Source organism: Ornithorhynchus anatinus, chromosome 4, assembly GCF_004115215.2.
Source record: "Ornithorhynchus anatinus isolate Pmale09 chromosome 4, mOrnAna1.pri.v4, whole genome shotgun sequence".
In the NCBI taxonomy this organism is placed as follows: Eukaryota; Metazoa; Chordata; class Mammalia; order Monotremata; family Ornithorhynchidae; genus Ornithorhynchus; species Ornithorhynchus anatinus.
In genome coordinates this window covers 77,953,455-77,975,383 of record NC_041731.1, presented here as the reverse complement: position 1 = coordinate 77,975,383, position 21,929 = coordinate 77,953,455, and the positions used below count along the sequence as shown (strand labels likewise).

Sequence of the window (21,929 nt, the reverse complement as noted above, 5' to 3'; positions counted from 1 at the left end):
TCTGGGGAAAAAGGAAATCGGCAAAACACTCGATTCTCCCCCCCAAGGTGAGACTTTAAAAGGCGGGACGACTGTCCAAGAGAATCGCGGAGCTCAACCATCCCAGTAGCCGTCACTTTAAAGGTAGTTGTTGGTAAACAGGTTGGTGAAAAGGCCTTTCAGAGTTGAACTACTTTACCTTGAATGATAATTAACCCTAGCAAATAATTAGCAAAACTGAACCCTAAGTCATAATTCTATTCACCATCAGACTTTCCTTCCTCGAGAAACCCGCTTCTAAAACGCCTCTAAAGCCGAGAGAGTTCAGGAAGGGAGACGGAACCTCGAGTTTTATGTCCTCTGATAGGAGAAGGCTCAGTCGCTCCAGCCAGCTATCTGTAGGAGTTGTAACAGCAGCCGGGGCACTGCGGTTTGGAGGAAAAGAATGCTATCTCCGCCGCTACAGTCCCGGGGGATTTCACCGTGAGAAATATTTCAAAAGACAGGGCAATCTGAATCTGTGGCAACAGAGGCGGAGCTGTTTGAACAGCCAGAGAGACAAGGGATAAAGCCAGGGAGAGTTTTTCATTTCAGAAATTGCGCACGGCGTCCGTCTCCGAAGAGGAGGCTTGGCTTGAACTTCGTCGAATCACTTCTGTGCAACCCTTAAAGGTTTCCAGTTGGAAGAAAACCCTTCCATTCTACAAGCCCCCGTCTCCCAGTGCAGAATGCGTTTGGTTTCTCTTTGAAGCGTGTTTCTGCGAGGAAACTAAAATGAACGTGAACTCTCGTTGGCCACGGCCGCAGAAGAAAACCTTGCGTTGCCAGAGGAAACCACATGAAAGAGTGTGTGTGTGTGTCTGTGTGTGTGTTTTGGGGGGGAGGGAGGAAGGGGGGGAGGAGAAACAGAAGGATGATGCTTGCAGCTTCTTGCACTCGGGCTGTGATTTGTGAGTGGGACACGATGACATCACGGCCCCTGGACAAATCAAGAGAGGCTGTCAACCCTCCAGGTGGGGGTCCGCTGTGGCTAATAGACTGAACGCAGAGACCGGAGCGCACAGTGCTCTCGGATTAAAGAGGAAGAGAGCCGCACGGGCTTTTCAAGAACCCTCTGCCATGGCAAAGAGAAACGCCTTGCCGTTCCATCAGGTAGGGAGCAGGGGTGCCGCCGGCCTTTAGGAAAGAGAGCTCTCCCCTGCCTCGGGCACGCTGGACGGCAGTCTCTGGTCAACTGCTGCAAACCTGGGATTTCCTGGGGGCTCTCCGGTCTTAGGGAGTTTGGGGCGGCTTCAAAGTCTGTGCGCTGGCCCGTCGAGGGGTCAGAGTCTGGGGAGATTTAGGATTCTACTCTCTGATAGTAGGCTGATAGCAGGCTTCTCTTCCTTCCCCAGGTGATATCCCTGTTCACTTTTGCCATCGGAGTAAACGTCTGCTTGGGATTTACAGCAAATCGAATCAGACGATCGGAGGAATGGGAGGAAGCCCCCTTCGTAGGTAAGAGGCCCAAAGCCCGACCTCCCCAGACCCTCCGTCGCTCCAGCCGGCAGCGTGGGAGAGATCGGCCCGGCCGGGAGAACTCCGCAGAAGGCCACCGGCTCAACTTTGGCCCAGATTTCGGTGGCCCGGGGGGATGCTGGCTTTGGGTTGAGCGGGCGGCCGCAGTCCTGGGGAGGTGATACCTCGGGGCCGGTTCTCGTCACGCTGATGGGGATTTTGGAAGTCGGTGGTCTCCGTGAGGATTTTTGCAGGGATCGATATGTCGCTGGCTTTTCGAACGGCGAAGGGCAAGCGGCTAGTGTCGAGAGCGGGCAGGTGTGAAGTTTCATAGAGATATGCCGAGCAGATTCACCGTCCTCGGATGAGAATCCCTTTGCCCTTTCTCCCTCGGTGCCTTCCTTTCCCAGTCCCTTCTTCCTTCCCTTGGGTCAAACCGTAGGGATTAGGGTCAGGAGCAAAGAGAGGAGGGAGGTCACAGAGATCTACCCCCTTCACGTGCTGTTGGAAATGGAGAATCTGCTCAAGGTGAACTACCGGTAATCCAGAAAACATATGACCCAGAGAAGTCTCTCTAAAAGCTCCTGGGACTGATTTCTCGGCTTGTTTTCCCTTAAGCGTAAGGTAGGAAGGTGACGGTAACGTGCCTTGGTAAGGTAACTGGCAGAACTGATGTGAAAGAGTCTCCTTTTACAATACACTGCCACTCAGACAAGTTGGAAAGTTCTCATAAAGGGGATCCTTGTGCCGAGAGAGGTCTTAGTTGACCGGGTCTGAGGTAATGAGTCGGTTAATTTCCTGGAAATCGGAGCTGCTGGCAGTTTTATAAATAAAAATTGCATTTGCAGCAATGAGCACTTTGGGGGCAACTGTTTCTGGATTTCCCCCAACATCCAAGCATGTTTTTCTAATTTGGGGGTAATTGTGAGGACATTTTTCCCGTGTTTTCTGATTTAACTGCCAAAGACTCTGCTGCGCTGTCTTAATCAACCCACCGTCATTCTCCTGACTGGTCTGTTAGGAAGAAGGAGCCCACTGTCTTTTTTACTGATTGATTTTGAGTCCTAAACTGCTTAAGGTGTACAGACTGAATAGGGGACGCAGAAGGGAGGGAGAATAGGGTGAGGAGACTAGCCTGTGAGGAGACTAGGCTGTAGACTGTAAGCTCATTGTGGGCAGGGAACATGTCTACCAACTCTGTTATGATAATAATAATAATAATAATAATGAATGGTATTGGTTAAGCACTTACTGTGTGCCAAGCACTGTACTAGGATCTGTTCTATTGTACTACCCAGGTGCTTATTACAGCGCTCTGCCCACAGTGAGCACTCAATAAATATGATTGATTGGAGATGAGGGGTTAGACTAGGAAGACCTCCTGGAGGAGAGATGACTTTGGTAGGCTTTGAAGGGGAGAATGGTGGTCTGTCGATTATGAAGGGGGAGGGAAGTCCAGGCAGCGAGGAGGATGTGAGCAAGGAGTAGACAGCGAGAGAGACGAAAGCGAGGCACTTGGTGTAGGTTGGTGTTAGAGGAGTGAAGTGTGCGAGCTGGGCTGTGGTGGGAAAGGAGAGGAGAGGTAGGAGGGAGAGAGCTGATCGAGTGCCTTGAAACCGATGATCAGGCGTTTCTGTTTGAAGAAATTCTCTGGGGAAATAAAGTTCTTCCTTAGTTCACGTGCAAAGCCAACTCATCTCCTACATGCCGGCACCACGGACATTTCGGAAGGAGCTTTGACTTGCCCAACCCCGGTCGTCCCCAGCTTGGGCATAGGATCCCGGGGGATGCGCTTTCCACGCTCTGGGTCTTTTATGCTGCGGGAGGCTCTTCTGGATTCTGGCCACAGTGCCCCAGGTTGAACTCACGTGCTGCATGGAAGCAGTTGAGAGAGTGTGAATGCGGGCTGACTGGAAGCTGGGGCAGATCCCACCTGCCCGAGCGTTAGGAGAGTTCTGCCATTAGGAGCTCGGGGCAAAGGACAGGGCAGACAAAGACTTGAGGAGGGTCGTTTTCCCGTCACTCCGGGCAGGTTTCTGTTCTGCAGATCGTTTCCTGCAGCCATCAACCAGAATTCAGAATTTTACTACTCACCCCAAGAGAAGAAGTGTGGCTTAGTGGGAAGAAAACCGGAAGTCGGAAGACCTGGGTTCTAATCTTGGCTCTGCCAATTGCTTGCTGTGTGACCTTGGTCACTCAACTTCACTGTGCCTCAGTCTCCTGTTCTCCCTCCTACTTAGGCTGTGAGCCCCACCCAGGACAGGGACCCCGTCCGGCGTAATTCACTTGTACCTACTCCAGTGCTTAGGGCAGTGTTTGACACATAGTAAGCACATAGAGAATACCTTCGAAAGAAAGTGGAGCTTCCCCCCCCCCTTGGCCTGCCAAATCCGTCCCCCGGTGACAGAAACAGGGAAGCCAACTCAGCCCGAGTAGGGTTCTGCATCTCCAATCATCGCTGCCATTCGCCGAGCCCGGTCTGCCCCCTTCGATCCTGCTTCTGCTGCTGCTGCCCCCATCCCAAAGATAGAAATGTCAAGCTCCGGCCACCCCCAGACCGGCACACGGAACCTGGGACGATTAGCTCCCATTCCATTTAAAGTCTCGGAACCCAACTCTCTCATCTGAGCTCGGCCCTCCTGGCTAGGGCTGGATCGAAGCCTCGGGGAGGGTAGGCTGGCCTGAAGCGGGTGTCATTTCTCTCATCTCCTCGCAAGGTATGCTGCCCCTTCCCCACCCCCTCCTCGGCCTCCTGGCTGGTTCAGAAGTTCCCGTTCGGTCACACGGTTCGCTGTGGGCAGGGAATGCGTCTGTTTATTCCTGTATTGTACTCTTTCACGTGCTCTGCACACAGTAAGCGCTCCATAAATACGATAGAATGAAGGAATGAACAACTGCCCCTAGAATGGTGGCTCGGGTGGTGGGTAGGTGGGAGGGCAGGCTCCTTGAGGGAAGGGATCGTATCTACCAACACTGTCGTGCTGGACTCTTTCAATGCTTAGTACGGTGCTCTGCGCAGAGTAAACTCTCAATAAATTCCAATGATTTATTCTCCCCCTCTAGACTGTAAGCTTGCTGTGGGCAGGGAATATATCTACTAACTCTATTATACTGTACTCTCTGAGTGCTCGATAAGCACTCAATAAATACGATTGATAGACTGATTGACTGCTGAAGCTCAGGAGTCCCCATGGTGCTCTCCTGAGGTGACTCCCTTGATCTAAGGGAGCAGCTGTCCCTCTAAATTTCCTTCCTCCCAGCCTAGTGCCCCTCCCCTGCTCTGCACCTTCAAACCCAATAGAGCTCCCGACCCCCTAGCCCTTGAGCCTGGGTGAGGTTACCTTCCTCTGAGAGAGGCTGACTCTTCAACTGGTCCCTCTGGACACCAGCTCTGCAGTCACAGTGTCCTTGTCATAGTCCTCCCCCCTTGGGGTGCCTCCCCAAGGCACCTCAGAATCTTAGCTGTATCCCTCTGGCAGCAAGCACCCCACATAAACGCTTAGTTCAGTGCTTTGCACACAGTAAGTGCTCAATAACTATGATTGAATGAATACAGATTCCAAACAGGCAAGCAGAGAGGGACATGCATTATTATCCCTATTTTACAGATGAGGAGTCTCAGATCATGAGAGATGAAGTGATTCTCCCAAGGTCGCCCAGGAAACCTACGGCAGAGCCGGGGCTAGAACTTCTAATTCCCAGATCTGAGCTCTTGCTGTTGCTCCCTCTCTGTGTTTGAAAAGGAGGCCACGTGATTGAAGATCGAAAATTGTATTTTTTCCTATTGAAAAGAAAAGTAAGATTCAGCATACGAAGACCCAGCCAGAATGCTGCACACGTGTGCTTTTGGCTCAGTGTCACATTAGGGACGGTGCAAGCTGCAAGCGTCTTGGAGAAAAGCTGACCGTGCTAGGTGGGAGATCAGCCCAGGAGACCCGTGGGAGATCGGGTTTCCCCTTCCCTCCAGCAGGGAAGGCTGAGGTAGTTTTGCTTCGTAGAATATAATCCCCTGTGCTAGTAGGAGGCTAGGTCACATGAGGTAGAACCCCTGCTCGCTGAAGGACAGTGCGTTTGAGGGGTTAGAATATTAGCCCCTAGGCTAAGTGACCTAGATTTAACTATTATGCTGTCACATGATTCTAGATGTCTCTGTTTGCCAACCTGGACCTCAATTTCCCCATCTGTATAATGGGGCTCATTCATGCTTGCATTCAACAGTATTTATTGAGCGCTTACTAGGTGCAGAGCACTGTACTAAACACTTGCTAATAAAAGACATGGTTGAGATAAGACGTGTTAAACCCTTTGAAAGACATGCGTTACGTAAATATGAAATAGTGTGACGGTGGTCTTTAATGTCCATGAAAGATTAAAGCTTTTGATTTTACCAATATCTGATAAGCTCTTTCTCAGTGTAAGTGGGAGAATGCTGTTCTTCCACAGTGCTGGACTGATCGTTGACTGATCTGTTCCAACCTTCCCAATCAATCAATCAACCATATTTATTGAGCACTTATCGTGTGCAAGGCACTGTACTAAATTCTTGGGCGAGCACAATATACCGGACTCGATAGATGTGCTCTCTGCCCATGAGGATTTAATATGGCTTTGAAGGCGGGGAGAGTATCTGTCAGGTACGAAGTGAGAGGGAGATTCAGGCCAGAGGCAGGACGTTGGTGACTGGAGGTGAGATAGATGAGATCGAGGTACAGTGAATAGGTCAGCATTAGAGGAGTGAACTGTAAAGGCTGGGTTGTAGTAGGAAATCAGGAGGGGACAAGGTGATTGAGTGCTTTAAAGCCGATGGTAGGGAGTTTTTGTTTGATGTGGAAGTGGATGGGCAACCACTGGAGGTTCGAAGAGTGGGAAAATAAGGACTGAAAGGTTTCGTAGAAAAATGACCTGGACAGCGGAGTGAAGTGTGGCCTGGAATGGGGAGAGGCAGGAGGCAGGGAGGTCGTCGATGCGACTGATGCAGTAATCAACGCTGGATGGGATAAGTGCTTGGATTAACATGGTATTACTTTGGATGGAGAAGAGAGGGCAGATTTTAGCAGTGTTGTGAAGGTTGAATGGCCAGGAGTTGGTGACAGATTGAATATGTGTGTGGAAGGAGAGAGATGAATCGAGGACAATGCCAAGATTACTGGGACTGTGACACAAGGAGGGTGGTGGTGCCGTCTACAGTGATGGGAAATTCATGGGGAGGGCAGGATTTGGGTGGGAAGAAGAGGAGTTCTGTTTCAGACATATTAAGTTTGAGGAATCAGTGGGACGTCTGAGTAGAGATGCCCTGAAGGCAGGAGGAAATACAAGATCGCAGAGAAGGAGAAACTGGAGATCTGGGAATTATGCACATATGCGTGGGAGCAAATGAGTTCTCCAAAGGAGAGGGTGTAGATGGAGCATAGAACGGGACCCAGAATGAGGGGTGGAAGGCAGAGGAGGTGCCTGCAAAAGAGACAGAGAAGGGAGAGGAGAGCCAGGAAAGGACAGCGTCGGGGTGAAACCAAGGTTAGGTAATGTCTCAAGGAGAAGGGGGTGGTCAACCGTGTCGAAGGCAGCCGAGAGATCGAGGAGGAGTAGAGGTTGATGGATTTGTTGAGAAGGAGATTCATTCGTTCATTCAATAGTATTTATTGAGCGCTTATTACCTGCAGAGCACTGTACTAAGCGCTTGGAATGTAGAAATCGGCAACAGATAGAGACGGTCCCTGCCCTTTGACGGATTCACGGTCTAATCGGGGAGACAGACAGACAAGAACAATGGCAATAAATAGGGTCAAGGGGAAGAACCTATTAAAACAATAGCAAATAAATAGAATCAGGGTGATGTACATCTCATTAAACAAAATAAACAGGGTGGTGAAGATATATACGGTTGAGCAGACGAGTACAGTGCTGAGGGGATAACTGGTGACCTTTGAGAGAGCAGATTCTGTGGAGTGAAGGGAAAAGAAGACAGATGGAGGAGGTCAAGGAGAGAATTGGTGGGAAAGGAAGTGGGGTCAGCAAGTGTAGACAACTTGCTCAAGGAGTACGGAGGGGAATGGTAGGAGAGAGATGGGCTGATAATTGGAGGAAGTCGTGAAGTCAAGGAGGATTTTTTTAGGATGGGGAGACATGACCGTGTTTGAAAGCAGTGGAGAAGAAGCCATTGGAGAGTGAACAGTTGCAGATGGTGGTCAGGGAGGGAAGAGGGAAGGGGGCAAGCGTTTTGATAAGGTGCAAAGGGATGGGGTTGGAGGCGTGGGTGGACGAGATATATTTTGAGAGGAGGCGGGACACCGCTTGAGCTCAATCAATCTCATTTATTGAGTGCTTAGTGTGTGCAGATCACTGTGCTAAGCACTTGGGCAAGCAGAATATCCATAAGGAGCTTACAGTCTAGAGAGGAGCTTGCAGTCTAGATATACTGCTGAGGGAGACAGCGGAGTCGAAGAAGGGGCAGGAAGAGGGACTGGAGAAAAGCGGAAGAGATTTTAGGGAAATCACCCTCGATGGTTTCCATTTTCTCCATAAAGTACATGGCGAGGTCATTAAGAGCAAGAGACTGAGAGTGGGGAGGCCATGGGTAAGGGGGTTGGGAAGGCAAAGGGCTTAGGAGTCAGTAAGGATGGAGAAATAATATTTCCAGTTGGAGGAGCGGGTAGAAATAAAGCGAGGGTGAGGACAAACTTGAGATGGATGCGGTTGACCTGATATCTGGATTTTCGCTAGTAGCCTCCACAGCTCGTGCGCAGGAGTGAAGGAAACGCACTGTGGAGGTGAATACAGGGCTGTGGATTAGTGGTCCGAGATCAGTGAAGGGATAGGGGAGAGGGTTGTGTTCTGTAAAGAGGGTGATGTAGAGGGAGTCATTTTGTGCTTCACGAGAAGGAAGTTTGGGTGCAGGGACTTAATGGGATATGATGATTTGAGAAAACTGGTGTGGGTCAAATGATCGGTGGGGGGAACAAGACAGATCTGAGGGAAGGGGGTACCCCAGCAGATCCTAGTTGGAAAGAGAGCTTTCAGAATCGGTGAGGGGAGAGACTGTCCGGTCACTAGAAATGATGAAATAGAGCGTGTGTCCAAGTTGGTCAGTGGGTGGTATTTATTGAGCGCTTACTGCGTGCAGAGAATAATGACAACGATGGTATTTGTGAAGTGCTTACTTTGTGTCAAGCACTGTTCTAAGCGCTGGACTGTGCTAAGCACTTGGGAGAGTGTGATAAGAAGCGATGAGGCTAATGTACAGCGGGGGACCGTCTCTACAGCTCAGGGGAAAGAAGAAAGAGGCCAAGAATTTAAGAGAGAGGCCAAGAATTTTAGGAGCGTTATACAAGAAGCCCTCTCTGTCTCTGCCAGTGTGACCTCTACCTGGCTCTCTTTGTGAAATACTCTCTACCAGGCCTCCTTTAACACTCTGAGGTTTCCAGGAGAAAACCCCCAAATTGGCTGGAAGAGAATGACTCTAAGGGCTAAGTGGAATAAAACCAGCAACCTAATAATAACGATGGCGTTTGTTAAGCACTTTCTATGTGCAAAGCACTGTTCTGAGCACTGGGGGGATACAAGGCGATCAGTTGGTCCCACGTGGGGCTCGGTGGGCAGGGACTGTCTCTATCTGTTGCCGAATGGTCCATTCCAAACGCTTAGTCCAGTGCTCTGCACGTAGTAAGCGCTCAATAAATACTATTGAATGAATTGAATGAATGAGAAGCTGCTAATCCGCCAATCAGTCAGTCGACGGTATTTATTGAGCGCTGGCTGTGCTAAGCGCTTGGGAGAGCTCTATACAACAGAGCTGGTAGATGTGATTCCTCCCCACAGAGAGCTTCCAGTCTACGGGGAAGAAGTCTGATGGCAATGGTGGAGAGCCACAGGTTGAGGCAAGAGTGTAAATTGGCACCTTCCCCCTTACGCACGCATCACAGTACCACCGAAGAGGGGAAAGTCCCCCGCCCCCGCTCCATCACACAAAAAAGAAATCTTAAAGAAGCAGCGACAGTGCTTGGATGATATTAACACTCCTCGCACCACTCATCGTGGGCAGGGAATGTGTCCGTTTATTGTTAAATTTCACGATAGTAATTGTGGCATTTGTTAAATGTAATCGGCGCTGGGGTGTCTACCAACAGATCACACTGGACACAGTCCCTGTCCCCCCCGGGGCTCACAGTTTTAATCTCCATTCTACAGATGAGGTCACCGAGGCACGGAGAAGTGAAGTGACTTGGCCGAGGTCACACAGCAGATAAACGGCGGAGATGGGATTAGAACCTATGAGCTTCTGACTCCCAGGCCCGTGCTCTATCCACTTTATTGTGGGAAGTGGAAGCAGCGTGGCTCAGTGGAAAGAGCCTGGGCTTGGGAGTCAGAGGTCATGGGTTCGACTCCCGGCTCTGCCACTTGTCAGCTGTGTGACTGTGGGCGGGTCACTTCACTTCTCTGGGCCTCAGTTACCTCATCTGGAAAATGGGGATTAACTGTGAGCCTCACGTGGGGCGACCCGATGACCCTGTATCTCCCCCAGCGCTTAGAACGGTGCTCTGCACATAGCGCTTAATAAATACCAACACTATTATTATTATAACTGTGTTTTTGTCCATCTGTCTCCCCTGATTAGACTGTAAGGCCGTCATTGGGCAGGGATTGTCTCTGTTGCTGAATTGTACATTCCAAGCGCTTAGTACAGTGCTCTGCACATAGTAAGCGCTCAGTAAATACTATTGAACGAATGAACTTCGCCATGCTGCTTCCTCTGCACACAGTAAGCGCTCAGTAAATATGACTGAATGAATTGAGGTTGATGCCCCCTGATGAAGAATTTGCCTGTCAATACCTGAAGAGGTGACTTTCACTCCAATTCTGATTGAAATCGCCACTGCAGACACGCGTCATGAAGAATGGCAGAGCTTCTGGGTGTCGGGCTTCAAGCCCGGAGGTGACGGGCTACTCGTTTGCCAGGACGGGCTCTTCCTTGACACCCAGAATGCCGAGGAAATGCCCAAAGCTGTCAGAAACGCCGTGACTCTCGCTGTCCTCGTGGTGCTGTTATGCACTTACTATGTGCCAAGCACTCCGCTGAGTGCTGGGGTAGATATAAAATGATCAGGTTGGGCACAGTCCCTGTCTCAGGTGGGGCTCACCGCCTAAGTGCGAGGGAGAATGGGTCTTGAATTCCCATTTTACAGATGGGGAAACTGAGGCCCAGGGAAGCGAAGCTGACTTGCCCAAGATCACCCAGCGGCCGGGTGGCAGAGTGGGATTAGAGCCCAGTTCCTCTGGAGAGGGGAGAGAGTGGACTCTGGAAACTACCGAGGGGCCTCACCGCTCTCCATCTTTGGTGAGCACCATCTCAGTGGAAAGAGCACGGGCTTTGGAGTCAGAGGTCATGAGTTCGAATCCCAGCTCTGCCACTTGTCTGCTGTGTGACCTGGGGCAAGTCACTTCACTGTGCCTCAGTTACCTCATCTGTAAAATGGGGGTGAAGACCGTGAGCCCCACGTGGGACTACCTGATTCCCCTGTGTCTACCCCGGCGCTTAGAACAGTGCTCTGCACATAGTAAGCGCTTAACAAATACCAACATTATTAACAGTATTAATCTCCCTGGGATCAACTATAGAAGACCGTGGTTGAATTGTTGACCGTGATGGGGGAGCTCAGCAGGCGTGACTTAGGCTAATCAATCAATCAGTAATACTTATTGAGTGCTTACGGTGTGCAGGGCACTACATTAAGCAGCGTGGCTCAGTGGAAAGGGCCCGGGCTTGGGAGTCAGAGGTCATGGGTTCGAATCCCGGCTCCGCCACTTAGCTGTGTGACTGTGGGCAAGTCTCTTCACTTCTCTGGGCCTCAGTTGCCTCAGCTGTAAAATGGGAATTGAGACTGTGAGCCTCACGTGGGACAACCTGATGACCCTGTATCTCCCCCAGCGCTTAGAACGGTGCTCGGCAATAGGAAGCGCTTAACAAATACCAACATTATTATTAGTAGTAGTAGTAAGCACTTGCGAGAGTATGATATAAAAGAGTCATCTGACAGGTTCCCTGCCCACAGTGAGCTTATAGTCAGGGGAAAGAAGAAACAGATCATTCATTCATTCATTCATTCACTCAATAGTATTTAATTAATGTTGGTATTTGTTAAGCGCTTACTATGTGCAAGCACTGTTCTAAGCGCTGGGGAGGATACAAGGTGATCAGGTTGTCCCTCGTGGGGCTCACAGTCTTCATCCCCATTCTACAGATGAGGGAACTGAGGCCCAGAGAAATCAAGTACTTGCCCAAAGTCACACAGCAGACAAGTGGCGGAGCTGGGATTTGAACCCAGGACCTCTGACTCCCCAGCCCGTGCTCTTTCCACCGAGCCACGCTGCTTCTCTATTGAGCATTTCTTTATTGAGCGCTTACTATGTGCAGAGCACCATACTAAGCGCTTGGAATGGCCAAATCGGTAACAGATAGAGACGGCCCCTGCCCTTTGACGGGCTCACGGTCTGATCGGGGGAGACGGACGGACGAGAACGAGGCCCATAAATAGAATTTCATGAGCGTGGCAGAAGAAGCCCTGTCTGCTTCTACCAGCGTGACCTCCAGCTGGCTTTCTCTGCGGAGTACTCTGAGCGGGAGACTGCAGGAAGCAGCGCCGAGACGTCTATACACGGCTCAGGGGTCCTAAATGATAATAATAATAATAATAATGATAGCAGTAATTGTACACCGCCAGAACTCGGCTCTGGCCACGACAAACAGAAGAGTCGCTCGAGATCCTCAGAAGACTGGTTGGTGCCACGCTGGCCTGGGAGGAGGCTAGTCAGTTCCTTTCTGCAGGATAGAGGTGGGCTGTGTAAAAGTCACGGTCCTGTTGAACCTACTGTCCGCAGCCGATTGGGAGGGTGGGCCCGGGGAAAGAGAAGTTAGCGTCGGAATACAGGCCTCTCCTTCTGGGAGCTCTCTGAATTTCACAGGCCGAGAGAGCGCTGTCAAAATCCACAACTCGACTGATGGATCGGTATTCATTCATTCAATAGTACGGATTGAGCGCTCACTTCATAGGTAGTGTCGTAATAATGATGTTGGTACTTGTTAAGCACTTACTGTGTGCAGAGCACTGTTCTAAGCGCTGGGGTAGACACCGGGGAATCAGGTTGTCCCACGAGGGGCTCACGGTCTTCATCCCCATTTTACAGAGGAGGTCGCTGAGGCCCAGAGAAGTGAAGTGACTCGCCCACGGTCACGCAGCTGACGAGTGGCCGAGCCGGGATTCGAACCCGTGACCTCTGACGCCAAAGCCCCTGCTCTTTCCAGTGAGCCAGCAGCATGGCCTAGTAGATAGAGTACAGGCCTGAGAGTCAAAAGGATGTGGCTTCTGATAATTTTGGTACTTGTTAAGCGCTTACTATGTGCCAAACACCATTCTAAGCCCTGGGGTAGATATGAGTTAATCAGGTTGGTCACAGTCGCTGTCCCGCGAGGGGCTCCTGCTTTTAATCCCCATTTTCCAGATGAGGTAACCGAGGCCCAGAGAAGTGAAGTGACTTGCCTCAAGGTCAAACAGCAGCCAGGACCAGAGCCCACGTCCTTCTGACTCCCGGGCCCGCGGTCCACCCGCTAAACCACGCTGCTCTTCCAGTTCTAATCCCGACTCGGCCACTTGTCTGCTGTGTGACCTTGGGCAAGTCACTTCACTTTTCTATGCCTCGGTTACCTCATCTGGAGAACGGGGATGAAGACTGTGAGCCTCATGTGGGACGTGGACCGTGTCCAACCTGATTACTTGAATCTACCCCAGCGCTTTCAGCGGCGCCTGGCGCAAAGTTAAACAACTAATACCATAAAAAGTGCTTAGTACAGTGCTCTGCACCCAATAAATTCCACAGATGGCTGAGAGTATTTACTGAGTGCTTCCTCTATGTAGAGCTCTGTACTGGCTGCGTAGGAGACAACGGTAGAATTGGTAGACACGATCCCCGCTCTCCAGGAGCTTCCGGTCTATCCCGGGAGAGAGGCAACTAGGTAAATTACAGGTAAAGGGAAGTAAAAGAGTTTAAAAGGAGCAGCGTGGCTCAGTGGCAAGAGCCCGGGCTTGGGAGTCAGAGGTCATGAGTTCGAATTCGGGCTCTGCCACTTGTCAACTGTGTGACGGTGGGCAAGTCACTTTACTTCTCGGTGCCTCGGTGACCTCATCTGGAAAATGGGGATTAACTGTGAGCCTCAAGTGGGACAACCCGATTACCCTGTATCTCCCCCAGCGCTTAGAACAGTGCTCCGCCCAGAGTAAGCGCTTAACAAATACCAGCATTATTAAAAACGTGAATAGAAGTGTACCCGGAGAGGTGTCGGGGGAAATGAGCGAGCAAGGGCTTCGGTGGGTTGGTAGGAAAGGAGGAAATGGGGGAGGGAGATGAGAGATTAATCCGGAGATCCCGTACACTGGTGGCTGGCTGAGCTCTGGAAAGGGATAAACAGAAAGACACGACGAGGGTTACGAACCGCTTCTCAGCGCTCCTTCCTGACTTGGGCTGAAGAAGAGCGAGAGGGCAGAGCCGCCGGCACCTGACCAACTCCCTGGTCAACCAAAGATGAACGCCAGAGACACAGAGCTGAGGGAGGCCATCCAATCCTCTTCCCTGGGCAATGTGATGCCCACTTGGGGCAGGATGGACAAAGAGATAGGGAAACAAACCTAAAAAGGCTACCCGAGGGGCACCAACGTCAAGCTTCAATCCAATGGAAGACGTACCATCCACCTTTCTTCATGGTGGGAAGGCCGGGGGGTGCCCCAGTGCCACGTTAAGCTTCTGGAGGTTGTTTTTAAGCGGTATTTGTTAAGCACTTATTATGTACCGGGTACTGTAGTAATAATGATAATGTTGGTATCTGTTAAGCGCTTACTATGTGCAGAGCACTGGGGTAGATACAGGGGAATCAGGTCGTCCCACGTGAGGCTCACAGTTAATCCCCGTTTTACAGATGAGGGAACTGAGGCCCCGAGAAGTGAAGTGACTCGCCCACAGTCACACAGCTGACAAGTGGCAGAGCGGGGATTCGAACTCACGATCTCTGCCTCCCAAGCCCGGGCTCTTTCCACTGAGCCACGCTGCTTCTCTACTGGAGTCTTGTCTTACGCCGCTGAGTCGTCTCCAACACACAGCGACGCCAGGGAGTAGATACAAGCTGATCAGGTTGGACACAGTCCAGGTCCCAAATGGGGCACCCGGTCTTAATCCCCATTTTACAGATGAGGTAACTGAGGTACAGAGAAGTTAGGTGACTTGCCCGAGGTCCTCTGACTCCCAGGCCCGTGCTCTATCCAGTAGGCCACGCCGCTTCCACAAAACCACCTACTGCCCATACTTTGCACCACACGGTGAAATTGGATCGTCAACCGCAAAGCATCTGGAGCACCAGCAGCACGGTGTACTGGATAGAGCACGGACCCGGGAGTCGGAGAGTCATGGGTTCTAGTCCTAGTTCTGTCACTTGTCTACTGCGTGACTTTGGGTAAGTCACTTCACTTCTCTGGGCCTCAATTACCTCATCTGTTAAATGGGGATTGAGAACCGTGAGCCACACGGGGAAGAGTCCAACCCCATTTGCTTGCATCCACCCCGGCGCTCAATACAGGGCCTGGCACATAGTGAGTGTTTAACAAATGCCGCAATTATTATTATTATTACAAGCAGATGGCCGGCATCAAATCCATGCTTGACACATTGCATCCACTGGCGGTAGTAATAAAACAGTGGCGTTTGTTAAGTGCTATTTATAACGGTGGTATTTGTTAAGCACGTACTACGTGCCGAGCAGTGGACTCGTAGATAAAAGAGAATCAGGTTCGTCCTGGTCCCGGTCGCACACGGGGGTCATAGTCAGAGGAGGAGGGATAATAGGAATCGAATCCCCGTTTTATTTTTACTGAGGCACAGAGAAATGAAGTGCCTTGCCCAAATTCAACCGGCAAGCAAGTGATAGAGCCAGGAATAGAATCCAGATCCTCTGTTCCTCAGGACCGGGCTCTTTCCGCAAGGTCACCCTGCTTCAGGAAGTGCGAGAAGAGTGTTCTGCACATAGTGAGCGCTCAAAAATACCACCGACGAAGAGAATGTGGCGGCACTGAAGTCCTAACAAAGCTCAGGCAACGTGGGCTCACGCTGGGACTATCAGCCCGGGACAAAGCAATCAGAAATTGCTCGGAGCAAAGGCTTCTGGAAAACTGTGACACCAAGAAGGAGGAACCAAAATGGCGCCAGGCGATTTGGCTTACTGTTCCTGTCGAGCAGCAAGGAGCAAACTCTCAAGGGGCCTGAGAGGCAGGGTCTGCCCGACACGAATACGATCTCGTTGTCGGTAGAACCAGCTCTGAATCCAACGGGCAGCTAGGCATCATCAGATAACGATCTGAGGGTGATATACGCAAAGAGCAGTTCCTGTCGAATCTCTGGCAGCGCTACCTACGTCAATCAGTTGATGGTATTTAACCATATTAATTTCTGTCTCCCCCTCTAGGCGGTAAGCTCATTACGGGCAGGGGACGTGCCTGTTAATTTTATTGCATTGTGCTCTCCCAAGTGCTCTGTACAGCGCTCTGCACATAGTAAGCGCCCAATAATATCACTGATTGATTGAGCACTCAATCTGGGCAGGGCACTGAGTAAAACAGGACGGATAGACACGCTCCCTGTCCTCAAGAGTTCAGAAATGATTGCAGAGAGGAGGAAAAAGAGAACAGAACGATGGGTATTTCGCTAGGTGCTTTAAATAGTAGAGTATATAAGTGGCTATGTACAGAAGTGCTATGGATGGAGGGGAAGATCGAGCAACGTATTTTAGCACGTTCTCCCATCCAGCTTCGTATGGCTGAGCATTTAGCTCAGTTAGAGGGGAGCATCCCCTCTCAGGGTTGCACTTGGAGAGATTCCAGTCCTCTACCAGTCTCGGCTATGGGAGAGAGAGTCAAGCGGAGGCCTATCTATTCCATTCCTAGCTTGGGCAGTGGCTAGCGAGTGGAAGGCAAGCTGCTACGAGTCCAAACTCACCCGTGCTGGGCAGCGGCGGCATGGGAGAGAATAGACTGCGGACAGTTGAGTTTCCTGCGCAGAGGGAGGCAATGGTAAACCGCTTCCGGATGTCTACCAGGAAAACTCTATGGCTACACTACCAGAACGACTGCAGACGGAGAGCGGGGCGTCCTGGGAGAGATGCGTCCGTGGTGTCGCTAGGGGTTGGAAACGACTCAACAGCATAAGACAAGAGAAGAGGGGGGCAGATTTTTGTGGCCAGGCGATTTGGAGGGCAGAGGCACCATGTGATCAGACAGCGTGGGTCCCACATACACTATCTGGGTCCCCCTTCCACCTGAAGACAGAACCACACAAGTGGGCATCTCCCCAAAGTTTGAAAGAGTCTACCACCTCCTCCCTAACCCCCTGTAGGGTTTAACCTTAGCTCCCTGTGGGAAGAAGCATGTAGCCTAGTGGATAGACCACGGGACGGGGGTTTTAATCCCCGCTCCTCCACTTGTCTGCTGTGTGACGTCGGGAAAGTCACTTCACGTCTCTATGTCTCTGTTACCTCGTCCGTAAAATGGGAATTAAGACTGTGCCTCAGGTGGGGCAGGGACTGTGCCCGACCTGGTTAGCTTGTATCTACCCCAGGGCTTAGAATAGTGCTTGCCACATAGTAAGCTCTTAAATATCATTTTCATTATAGTTATTATCATTATTATTATTAATAACCATGTTCACTGTCTGGAAATAGTAGGGCTAACCGACCTGAAGGAACCACTGGGGAGATATCCCTTTAAAACCGAGCGAGACAAAACTAGACAAAAGGAACATTTTTCCTTTGGGATGGTCACATTACTAGGTAGCACTTAAAATCCAAAGAGTCCAGCCCACCACTCAAATGGGGAACCTTGTTTTTTTACAAGAAAGGGTGTGAGTGTGTGTGTGTGCATATCTGTGTATACAAGCTGACAATCATCTCTCTTTATATGCATGTTTGTGTATATACAGATATACAGCTAGAAATGCATGTCTATAGACAGCTATCTCTCTCTATGCAAGTTTATGTGTGTGTGCTTGCAAACATCTCCCTATCTCCATATGCACGTTTGTTTGAGTACAGATCTGTATCTCTCATGTGCACATGGACAAATATCTTTGGGTTTGTATGACTGGTTCAAATTATGCAGATAGCCACCTCTTTCTCTACATATTCATATGTGTAGATCTATGTACAGACAACTCTATATGCTTGTTTGTGTATACATAGGCCTACATCTCTCCCTCTCTATGTGTATATTTGAGGGTGACTGGGGGTTTTCTATAGTTCGGATCTTTTTTTTTTTTGTTTCAGCTATTTCCCCCCATCCCAGTTTCATGCTTTGAATGATGGAGAAATACTTAGTAACCTTACCTTAAGACAATCAGTAGATCCTAGAGTAAAATTTAGGTTTGATCTAGAGCTAAATCTGGTAGGACAAGGTCCAGATGAAGCGGATGTCCAGAATTTGAGAAGCAGTATGGCCCACGGAAAAGAATATGGCCCCGGAGTCAGAGAACCTGGGTTCTAATCCTCGTTCCACCATTTGTCTGCTGGGTGAGTTTGGGCAAGTCACTTACCATCTCTGGATCTCGGTGACCTCATCTGTAAAATGGGGATTAAGCCCTTGAGCCCTGAGTGCTTAGTACAGTGCTCTCTGCACAAAGTAAGTGCTCAGTAAGTATCACTGATTGATTGAAATACCATTAAAAAAATAAAGAATTACTATAAAGAAGAACCCGTTCCATAATGAAACAGAATCTCCAATTCACCCACCCTTTAACACGGATGTGATTTTATGAATGCCAAGTTCGCGTCCCGTGGTAGGTATGGAAGGCATTGATGATGCACGTGAATTGTAGGTCAACCATCATATTATTTTTAAATTACAAATTCCTAAGAAATTCCCTAAGAGAGATGTGAGGAAAGGCTCGAAACATTTACTTCTCACATCACTGGAAATGATTTGTCACTTGCTAGCGCTTAGCACAGTGATCTGCACACAGTAATTAAATAATTGATGAAGACTGTGAGCTCCATGTGGGACATGGACTGTGTCCAACCTGACTAGCCTGTATCTACCCCAGTGCTTAGTACCGTGCCTGGCACATAGTAAGTACTTAACAAATACCATAAAAAGTAAGCGCTCAATAAATAGCATTAATTGAGAGGAACTCTTTCAAATGTTGCCTGGTTATAATCACCAGGTGGGAACCAGCATCTGTTCCAAACAGGGGCACTGGAAGCTGCTCCATGGGGTGTTCCATTTCTGTGCTCCCTTTCAATCAATCAATCAATCAATTAATCAATCGTATTTACTAAGTGCTTACTGTGTGCAGAGCACTGTATCAAGCACTTTCACTCATTCATTCAATAGTATTTATTGAGCACTTACTATGTGCAGAGCACTGTACTAAGCACTTGGAATGTATAAATCGGTAACAGATAGAGACAGTCCCTGCCCTCCGATGGGCTTACGGTCTAATCGGGGGAGATGGACAGGCGAGAGCAATAGCGATAAATAGAATCGAGGGGATGAAACTTTCATTAAAACAATAGCAAATAATTAGAATCAAGGTGATGTACAGCTCACTGACAAAATAAATAGGGTAATGAAGATATATACAGTTGAGCGGACGAGTACAGTGCTGAGGGGATGGGAAGGGAGAGGGGGAGGAGCAGAGGGAAAGGGGGGAAAAGAGGGTTTAGCTGCGGAGAGGTGAAGGGGGGGTAGAGGGAGCAGAGGGAAAAGGGGAGCTCAGTTTGGGAAGGCCTCTTGGAGGAGGTAAACTTTAAGTAGGGTTTTGAAGAGGGGAAGAGAATTAGTTTGGCGGAAGGACCAAGGGAGAACGTGGCCCGGGGGTCGACGGCGGGATAGGCGAGAACGGGGGATGGTGAGCTGGTGGGCGGCAGAGGAGCGGGGCGTGCGGGGTGGGCGGTGGAAAGAGATAAGGGAGGAGAGGTAGGAGGGGGCAAGGTGATGGACAGCCTTGAAGCCTAGAGTGAGAAATTTTTGTTTTGTGCGGAGGTTGATAGGCAGCCACCGGAGGTTTTTAAGAAGGGGAGTGACAGGCCCAGAGCGTTTCTGCAGGAAGATGAGCCGGGCAGCGGAGTGAAGAATAGACCGGAGCGGGGAGAGACAGGAGGAAGGGAGATCAGAGAGCAGGCTGATCACTTGGAAAAGTACTATATAATATAATATGTATGAGTTAGTAGACATGTTCTCTGCCCACAGGGAGAGGGAGAGACAGACATTGACATAAATAAATGACAAATATGTACACAAGTGTTTTGGGCTAAGGGAGGTGTGAATTTGCATCTTTTATTCACACCTCCCTGATGCAAATCCAAGTGCAAGGGCGAAACAGAAGAGAGTGGGAAAAGAGGAAATGAAGGCTTAGGTGGGGAAGGCCTCTTGGAGGAGATGAGCTTTTAAATAAGGCTTTGAAGACAGAGTGCTTTTCATTTCTGAGCTGATCTGTCTCCTTTTTCGTTTTCATCTTCGCCTTGTGGATGAAGTTATTTATTTCAGAGGCTAGAGAGTAGGGAAAAGCCCTAAGCCAACGAGCAGAAATTAGACTCCCCGGGGCCTTCCCAAGTGGTAGGAGGCCTGGGCAACCATGGAGGCCAGATGAAATAGGGAGGGATGTCTGAGCCAGATCTGACTCTGACTGGCTCCTTACCAGCTCCCAGTGGCTTCCCCAGTTATTCAGACCATATGAGGAACTGCTTGGAGCCAGTCAGGAGAGAGGCAGAGAGAAATAGAAAATCTCCTGCTTTTCACCCCTCTCTACTTCCTTCCCTCAAGTGATCACACTGAGGGACAGTTTTTTTTTTTCCGTGGTATTTGTTAATCACTTATTATGTATCAAACACTTCTAAACACTGTTGTGGATACACATTAACCAGGCAGAGTTCAGTCTCTGTCCCACATGAGGCTCACAGTCAAGTAGGAGGGAGAACAGTCAGTGAATCCCTATTTTGAAGTTTGGGAAACTAAGGCACAGAGAAGTTAAGTAACCTGTCTGAGGTCACTCAGTAGGCAAGTGACAGAACCAGGTTTAGAAACCAGGTCCTCTGGGCTCCCAGACCAGTGCTTTATCCACTAGACCATGCAGACAGAACTCTGAGGATTCATCTTATAGTCACTAGGCATCCGTGTAGCTTGCTGAGCCGAGCAGATATTTATTGTCAGGGCCTCTCTCTGAATGAGCCGGGCCCGGTCATTCAGATGATAAAGGTCGCCATCAGCCCTTATTGGGTATTTCATGCAGAATACTTTGCAGGAGGTGTAGCGCTCTCACCTCGGTCCTAGAGAGGAACCCCTAAAAGGAGAAGATCCAGCACCTGCTTTTGAGGTATCTTTAAATCTCAGTTTGTATTCTTTGCAGAAAAGAGGAGTTCAGAAAGTGATTTCCACTTCTTTTTCATTAGAGTATAAGTTCCTTACTGGAAGTGAACATCACCTGTTTCTGCTGTGCTTTCTCTGTGCCTCAGTTATCTCATCTGTAAAACGGGGATTAAGACCGTGAGCCCCATGTGGGACAGGATCTGTGTCCAACTCGCTTAGCTTGTATCTACCCCGAGACTTAGAATAGTGCTTGAAATATAAAAAACACTTAACAGGTACCACTATTATTATTATTAAATCTAGAAGGGGAGATAGACATTCATGTAAATTATGGATCCATATAGAAGTGCTATGGTGCTAAGGGTGGGGTGAATAAAGAGTAGAAATTCCAATGCAAGGGCGATACAGAAGGGAATGGGAGAAGAGGAAATGAGGGCTTAATAGAGCAAGGCCCCCTAGGAGGAGATGTGATTTTAATACAGCTCTGAAGGTGGAAAGAGTGCTTGTCAGATATGAAGAGGGAGAAAGTTCCAGTACAGTGCACTGTACCCAGTAATGAAAGCTCCCGGTGGGCAGAAATTGTGCTTACCGAGTTTACTGAATTGTACTCTCCCAAGCACAGTGCTCTGTGCAAGGAAGGCACTCAGTAAATACCACCGATGGAATACAAATCATTTCTGTGACTTTTGCTTTCATTTGATCACGTCCACGCAGGCTTCTTGGTCAGTCTTCCCTCGGCTAGTTTTCTCCTCACTCTTTCCCTCTCCTCTCTCACGGGCCCCCTTGCCTAGCATTCACTCTGCCAAGGAACTGCCTCGAGCCAGCTGAGTAGAAGTTTAAATGACAATTCGGAGACAAGTTTCTAAAGGGAAAGACGGGTCCGGATGTCCCGACTGAAACTTGGTGCTCGGTGTCGGTCTTCAGAGAAAATCAATGATACTTATTAAGTGCTGACTGTGTGCAGAGCCCTGTTTTAAGTCCTTGGGTGGTAATAGAGTTACCACCGCGGTGAGCTTACAGTCTAGAGGGGGAGTTCCCTTCTTACCCTGCAGTAAGAGGTTAGATATG

General features: G+C 49.6%; 1 protein-coding gene across 3 annotated transcripts in view; it reads left to right on the top strand.

Moving 5' to 3' along the window:
• ENPP2 (ectonucleotide pyrophosphatase/phosphodiesterase 2) overlaps nucleotides 1-21,929 on the top strand; it is a 170,638-nt gene that overhangs the window by 37,177 nt on the left and 111,532 nt on the right. For 2 of the 3 annotated variants that reach the window (XM_029063037.2, XM_029063035.2), the window contains exons 1-2: nucleotides 994-1,131; nucleotides 1,374-1,476. In XM_029063037.2, the coding sequence (XP_028918870.1) occupies nucleotides 1,099-1,131; nucleotides 1,374-1,476 (136 nt within the window). In that variant the 5' untranslated portion in view covers nucleotides 994-1,098. Of the gene's footprint in view, nucleotides 1-993; nucleotides 1,132-1,373; nucleotides 1,477-21,929 lie in introns of those variants that run through there. The other variant, XM_029063036.2, reaches the window with a different exon arrangement.